This window comes from Hipposideros armiger, unplaced genomic scaffold (genome assembly GCF_001890085.2).
Source record: "Hipposideros armiger isolate ML-2016 unplaced genomic scaffold, ASM189008v1 scaffold_792, whole genome shotgun sequence".
NCBI classification, from domain to species: domain Eukaryota; kingdom Metazoa; phylum Chordata; class Mammalia; order Chiroptera; family Hipposideridae; genus Hipposideros; species Hipposideros armiger.
The window spans coordinates 69,161-77,403 of record NW_017732142.1 but is presented as its reverse complement, the minus strand read 5'-3'; the positions used below and the strand labels follow the sequence as shown (position 1 = coordinate 77,403).

At 41.3% G+C, this 8,243-nt stretch overlaps 1 protein-coding gene across 2 annotated transcripts in view; it reads right to left on the bottom strand.

The window, feature by feature from the left end:
• The window catches only part of SYBU (syntabulin), a 76,244-nt gene that overhangs the window by 38,404 nt on the left and 29,597 nt on the right, over window positions 1–8,243 (bottom strand). The window contains exon 1 of one of the 2 annotated variants that reach the window (XM_019628459.1): window positions 3,488–3,600. The exons of the other annotated variant lie outside the window; for it this stretch is intronic. Coding sequence (XP_019484004.1) covers window positions 3,488–3,515 — 28 coding nt within the window. The 5' untranslated portion in view covers window positions 3,516–3,600. Of the gene's footprint in view, window positions 1–3,487; window positions 3,601–8,243 lie in introns of those variants that run through there. 2 annotated transcript variants of the gene reach the window in all.

Below are 8,243 nucleotides of genomic sequence, written 5' to 3'. Positions count from 1 at the left end.
AGCGCTGCAATGAACATAGGGGAGCATATATTTTTTTGAATTACTGTCGGGTTTTTCTGGATAAATACCTAAGAGTGGGATTGCTGGGTCATAAGGCAGTTCCATTTCCAGTTGTTTTAGATACCTCCATACTGATTTCCATAATGGCTGCACCAAACCGCAGTCCCACCAACAGTGCACCAGGGTTCCCTTTTCCCCACAATCTCGTCAGCACTTGTTGTTTGTTGCTTTATTGATGATAGCCATTCTGACCGTGGTATGGTGGTATCTCATGGTGGTTTTAATTTGCATTTCCCTAATGATTAGTGAGGTTGAACATTTTTTCATACGCCTGTTGGCCATCTGTATGTCCTCTTTAGAGAAATGTCTCTTCGTATCCTCTGCCCATTTTTTATCATGTCTTGTTAGGGAGACCACTTCATAGACGGTGTAGAGGCCTGACCACTGCACTGTACACCTGAAGCTGCCATTGAGTAATATTATATGTCAACTATAATTTAATACATATATAGTCATGGGAGGTGGAGTACAGTGTGGGAATGGAGTCAATGGAATTGTAATAGATATGTATGACATTGGGGGTGGAAGGGCAGTGGGTGGGGGGAGGGGGATTGTTACTTTGTGAGGGGTGAAAAGGATAACTATTGCATTGTTTTGTACACCTGAAACTAATAATAAAGAAGAAGAAGAAGAAGAAGAAGAAGAACTCAGCAAACAGAAAGGTTAACCGACAGCTCAGAAGGATAGGACCCACAACTCATGACAGTAGCAGCAAGTACCTAATGGACACTCGACAAATTGTGCACCATCAGAGCATGTGCCCCTATGACCGACAACAATGGAAAAGAAAGTGGGGCATTATTGTGGGCACAGATCAGTATAGATAAATAGGTCACCATGGCAGTGGGGATGGTGCTAAGAATTTAATTTGTGTCTTTAAGCAAGGCTTATTCTCGGTAGATTAACTGAGGGATATTGCATGTGAAATCATGTTGAGCAAAATATATCTAGCATTTATGGACTTACATGGATTGCAAGTTCCCAGTATCTAGATACCTCATTTTAAATCATATCTTACAAAGGTCCTCCCCTTTTCCCATTCAAGTGAGGTGGTATAGTCCCTGTTGCACATGCCACATTCTTTCCAGGGCAAACAGATGGAAGGAAGAGACGATGCCAGAAAGAAGAAACGGAGAATGAAAACAAAACTGGAATAAAAATAAAGCTGCAAAATATAATCTGGGTCAACTCCTCATGCGTTTGAAAGTCAGCACCAGCAGGCTCTGCACATATGGCAATGGTTTTATATTTTTCTTGGCTCAGATGTCACACAGGATTAGTGCAAAAGGAAAAATCCCAGCATGGGGTCTATTTTTATACAGATTAATCAATCATTTCCCATCTCTTCCTCTCCCGTCATTCCCCAAACTTTCAACTTAATGAAATCGCTCTCTTCACAAAATATGTGATTTAGTGCACTCTGAACGGAAATCCTTTCAGGAAAGCAAGTGAGCTTGAAATCTGAACCTAGAGTTTTAATTGTCACATTTTTAATTTGTTATAAATATTAACCGACTTATGCTATGGCCTGGCCCCTTTTATCTTACACATCCATTGTTGTGTCCTACAAATCCATTGTGTTAGTGGCAGCAAAATAAATTGGCAAACATTTTATTACATATGTGGGGAGATATTTAGCAAAATCATACAGCCACACATCTGAAAACAGAAAACTATTGTACCTCTCATATTTTGCTAGCTACATTTTCATGTACATAGAATGCTATAATTCCCATTGGGATGCCAAGAACATAGTAAGGTTTGTTGTAAGTATTTGATAGGAAATCTGATAGACTGAGTGGAGCCAAACCAAAGAATTGTTCAAGCTGATAACTACAGCCTCCTTTGACTACAAGGCATTGTGAAAATGATGATGATGTTTATAGTAATGATAATGCAATAGCAGCTAATACTTATTGCATGCTACCTGCCATTGATTACGTCATTGAATTTTCAAAGCAGACTTATGTCATAGGTACTATTATTCCACTATACCATTGAGAAAACAACATTAGAGAGGAGGTTCAGATATTTTGAGGTTGGAAAAAAATCCCATACTACGCTGGTTTTCAGAGATGGGCAGGAACACTAATCACAGACACATAGAAATGGGACCTTATTATTCCCAATGAGGTAAAAAAACTTTAGGGCACGTGTTATCAACATTGTTCCCAGGTCTCCAAAACCATAATCTCTACAGGGTTCATCATGTGCCCTTGTTTATATGCTGCTCCACTCATGAATGGAAATTATAATTTATGAACTATTAAGACAATGACCTAAAGCTTGACCCCAGTGACGAAGTCAGAAGCAGAGTCATCGCCAGCACATTCAGATGCTCAAAGGGTGGTACCTTTTCAGAATTTGGGCCAATTAAAATTGAGCCATGACTAGCAGTTGGAAAAGATGATGTCTGAATGGTTGTGTTTCGCCTGAATGGTCATGAGTACAGAAGACAAAATAAATTTATAATCTAGCCTAATACTCTATACTCACTCTTTCATATGATAAAAATGAATCTCTTACACCAATACAGTACATGTTTTGCTTTTTTGTTTAGAGCTGCTAGACATCAGCTGTCTACTGTGGACAGTCTAAATATCTAAATTTTACATAATTTTAAAGTTACTGAACTAGAGTTGGGGGTTACCATGTGTGTAGTCGTATTTCTTTTGTGTCTACTAATTAATTTTAACACCGCAGGCATTAATCATTTGCTCAGCAGATGAAAATCATTTTAAAGTGACTCATGTGTTTTACAACACTGCAAACCCAACCCCTTATGCTTTGGGAGTGTATAGTAAAGAGGAAGTGTTAGATCACATCAATTAATAAGAAGAAAACTTCCGCATCCCAGTTCCATGGACATGAAGGGTTTCAGAATTCTACTGGCTGCCACATGAGAAAAGTACATTCAAACTGGTCAGAGAGACGTGCTGTGAATAATTTCCATGGTGAACTGGCAGACATAATCACACAAGCAGGCTCTCTCTTGATAATAAATACATCATGTCTCGGCCTACACAGAGGCCCACTGCAAACTCTGTGCAGTGCCAATTAGCATTAACTGGGGCTGCGCTCATGTATTCCCACAGCACACCACTGGGGAACTTTGCATTCACAAAGGCAGCATACAATGCTCAGAGTTTGAAGAGCATTCTAAAATGTAAGCGTTCATGGCCATTCTTTTTCATTTTGCACAGACTCGCCTATGACAAGGGGTATTTAAAACAATATATGTGTGTATTTTTTAAAGTTTTGTTATTGATCTGCTTTCAGAATACATGAAAGGCAGAGTTGAAAATTCATTTTTAGACTACATTTTTAGCCTGCCACAACTAACTTTACACACACCCATACGCAAAGAGCATACATATCCTCCGTGATCCCATAGAATTATTTACTTACTGTGACTAATACTACTTACTTAGAAGGTAAGCTCCGTAGACTTTCATGGCAAACACTGCTTCTGCAAACAGCCTCCCACCACAGGCTGGGGTATGTCTTGTGCAGAAACACAGTGTGTGCAGTTCATCTCTTGGTGGAGTACACTCTCAGAGTGGGGTATCCATGGAGACCGAGCCTCCTACATGTGCAGGGCAAGGAAGTTACTCTGCTGGGCACCATAGCAACAGGAGGCAGAAGGAAGGCCAGCCTATCAGGGACGAGCACTGGGGCTTCTCCCTGGCGACTGCAGCATTTCAAATGAAACCATCGCCCTCATGAATGGACACAAAGCATTTAAAGAAATACCAATCGTCAAATCGAAGTAATGCCTACACAACAGTCAGGGCTAATCTTTTGACGGTGTTGGAGCAAAACACTTCAAGAGTCGTTCTACAATGATTATATCCCAATGGGCAAGGAAGAAATTACATCAAAACCCCACGCAGTCGGAAATTAATGGCAAGCATGTGATGCTGTGAGGAAAAGGCTTGGTGTTCTCCCTGAATTCCAGCTATTTAAATATGCAAGGCACTTCACAGTGCTGCCCAGGAGAGAGGAACAGGAGAGGTCCATTGTTCAGAAGGGAGAAAACGGGCTCCAGGGCTCTCTGGGACAACTGCCAGCATATTCCTTCCACATAGGTGGGCTTACAGTTAAACACATTTATTCAGCTCCCACCAAAGCCCTCCATGCTGTCAGAATAATTCTTACTAATGAGGCATCTGCAGTCAAATAGGACCCATGCAAATGAGATGGCTAGTGGACATTCGAATGCGTTAAAGTGGTGCTATTTATAAACTTTCCTCATGTCTCTCACAGTAATGGCAGTGATCGTTTATTGAACACATACTGTAGACCAGGCAAAAGCTATCGCTACAAACACAGCTTCCTGCCAATTGATGACACTGATGTTTGCAAAAATACAGGATGTGCATGTTTACCTCTTAGTGCTGTGCAGTATTTATGTGATGCGCCGTCTGCCATATACCTATTTTATGATTAGCACAGCAACCTGAAAAGGCTAAGTATTAATTATTCCACCTTATTATAGAGGAGAAAAATGGCCTTACATTACAAAAGAAACCCTTCTGCCCCACTCACTCCCCTTCCCTCCACTGCTCTGCTGGTGACCTGGACCACCCTATTCTAAGTCTAAACATAAGGTGAGGTACCCTCCTCCCGCAATTATCTCCCAGAAAAGAAATCCCCTTCTATTAGAACCTTCCCAAAACCTCTATTATGGAGCTCTCTCTTATAATTACTTTCTTTGAACAAAAAGTGCCATTTGAAGAAAACACATCAGTCTGAACTGACCTCAGTCACTGCTAGCTTGGGCTGCCTTCGGACATCAACTGCTGGGACTGTTTAAAATGAAAGAGGCAAGATGCTGAAAAACAGATTTTTAATTATTCCTGTGGTATGACACCACCAGCCTTTTAGATACCACTTTAGATAGCAATACAGTCAATAGTTAAAGTTGTAGAGGTCGCAAAAACCCATATCCCTTGCTAATTGAACTCAGGAACTGAGTAGCTTTGGAGTGAAGGATACTCATATACATCTACAGGAAAACAGAAAAACCAGCTGTCCCCATGAAACAGCGGATGTTGTCACAACCTGCTAGCTGTCCTCCAATGTCCACCTCCCTTCTCCCCTTTTCCCATAATAACAGGTTCTCATTTGATTAAGATGTCCTGCAATATAATTGGAAATGACATGTGCCACTTCTGTGTCCTGACCTTAAAATGACTGGGTGAGTGTCCCCTGGTCCCCTGCTCTTCCTGCTGCCTGGCAGATGACAGCCATCCTGATGCAGCTGTCTACCAGCCTGAGTCATCCAAATACCTATGTGCTGTTTTGCAAGGGACTAACTTGTGTCTAGTTTTAACATCTGGAGTTTGGCTCCCTTTTTACAGAAACCTAACTCATGCTCTCACAGTACTTGTCTTGAAAAAGTGTCCAATGAGAGTACCAGACAAGGATTCAAAACTGCTTTCCATCAAACCAATTGGGTGGAAGTGAAGATGATTTGGTCTGGAAAAGACAGATGAGTTGGAAAATTACTCTAGGGATGAGAAAGACTGAACGAAACGTTGTATATTAACTATGAATAACAAAGCTGATGTTTATAAACTCATTATGGAGCGTAAATAAGTACGTTTAACTAAAATAACAGAAAACCTACTGGATATTGACTATTCCATTCAGATATCTAGAGATTTATCTGAGTTAGCAAATAAAAAATCTCATTAAGAAAATGGAAGACCTTATATTCTGTCATATGCACTGTATCCATTTATTTTTCCCTTTTTTCACTACCTCCTTCCTAAATTTAGTCTACCTGTATTCAGTTTCATCTCTTTTTTGTTTTCTTTCTATTAAATTTTTGGGGTGACATTCATACAATTATATAGGTTTCAAGTGTACATTTCTATAAGTGTACACCATCTATATATCATATTGTGTATTCACCACCCAGAATCAGTTCTCCTTCCATCACCATATATTTGATCCCCTTTTCCCTCTTCTACCACCTCTTGATAATAGAAGCTCCAGATAGCCAAAAGGATCCCAAATATACAAATTATGTCTCTCATCTTAAACGCTCCAATGGCTTCACATCACTCTAACAATACAGACCTCACCCACTAAAACTCTTCCTTCCTAACTCACTGCCCTACACCTCCCCACCTGCCCCCAAAACACAACCCACCCTGAGCATGAATAAATATAGCTAAGTTCTCAGCTCAAAGGCCATCTCGCCAGACACTCCCCTGCCCCATGTCCAGGTCACTGTCTACACAGCATTACCTTGATTTCCTTATCACTGTCTGAACTGAGCTTGTCTGTCTGTTGTTGTATCAGCCATCTCCCCGCGTTAAAGGCAACGTCCACAAGAATAGTCATCTTATCGGTTTTTTCACTCCTCTACCCTTCATGCCTGGAACAATGATGCCAGCCTCGAGTCAATGCTTATAAGTATTTGTTGACTCAATGAATGCAAGCTAGTCAATGTACAGCTGGGATTCAAACCGAGGTTTAGCAGAAACCCTGCACGTGGTAAACGAGGGCTCCCTTCCTCTGGGCTTGTCCATAGCTATCGCCTTCCTGCACTGAAACAAACATTGCAGACTGTGCGTCCTGGAATGTCAATCCACTGGAGCCTGGTGCCTGCAGGGCTGGCTCGCTGAACCACACAGCTTGCTGCTGCCCCTTGGCTGCTCTCAGACACAGGCTGAAGAGGTGAAAGATGTTAACCCACGGAAGCACCAACATGAACAGACTGCACTGATCACCACGTAACTTTGTGTCAATAAGCCTACAGCACACCACAATGCCACCACACAACAAATTATACGGACAAAGCAGACAGAGAGGTCACGGCATTTATCCCTCTGGCTCCTTCCTTGGTAGGGAAAGGGTCCGGGTTCTTCACATCACCTGGGAGTTCACTCCGGCTGGGATCTGGGTAACTTGACCCTCCTCATGCCCCTTCATGATGCGGGAATGGGTCCAAGCTGTGGCCAGCGTCAAGTATTTCACCAGACCTTGTTGGCTCTCCTTAACTATGCCCATACCTCTCCATGCGGACAGTCTCTTCAATAAACATTCCTCAATTAGAAAAAAAAAATCATATATCTGCTTGATTGACAGCTCTTGGTTAATAAGTTTGTGTGTAAAAGAAGTTTCCAGGCTTATTTCTCTTATGCTGGCAGTCAGTAAACATGGCCAACAGTGGGTGGTCTGCTGGAGCGTCTGCTATGTGTGCGAGACCTATAGTGCTTCGTTCTCAATTCATTAGAGCATGTAGCAAGCACTTGGCAGGCTCCCAAGTCAGTGGCTAGAACACTGTTACACGTATTATATCCTAGTGGACCTGGGATTCTGATGGCAGTCACCTTTGGGGAGAATAGGATTATAATTCACTAATTCTTAGGGGAAAACCATCAGCAGACCATTTGGCAGCATTACATTGAGTGGGTGTATCACAGGAGAAAGGCATGAGATTAAACATGTAGTAACCCTGCCATCAAGATAAACACTCGTGTCCACTTATCACAGTTAAGCTTTATTTTCCTGGTCTGGTCTCTGCTGGGGAGAAGCAACGGTCGATACAATTGTCTACCACAAAACATTCTTTCCTGTGTCGGGGGTGAAAGAAAGTATCTCTCACGGTGAAAGAAAGTTTCAGAGATCTATTTCAGTATTAATGCAAAAGCTCTGGTTTATACTGACACAGTCTAATGATCTCTGTTTACAAAAGTATTCATGATATACAGGGCAGCACATAAACCACTGCGACAAGTAGAGAAAGGACCAGTTCACAATGAAGTGGAGAACTCTGAAGAGCTTAACGTTCCTTCTCTTGTTATTCCTTATGGTTTATTTCATTAGTCTGCATCCAAGCAGCCTAATGCGTTCAACTTTCTGTATTTCACTGAAGTTACACTGAAGTTCATGGATTTGGTTTATCAGCAATAGCCAGCATAATCTACATATGGACTGTATCAGCTAAATTATAAAAACTAGTAAATATTTGTAGGGTTCTACAAACATTGAAGAAAAACAATTCTTGTCTTATATCAACACATCTTTCTCAATTGTCACATTCCTGTACTGCAATTAAAATCAATCCTTTAAAGGCAGACCTTATAATCAGTGCAATGATTAAGAGTTAGGAACAAGACTACCCTGTTTAAAATCCATTTACAAGCTGTGTGACCTTGGAGGAGTTA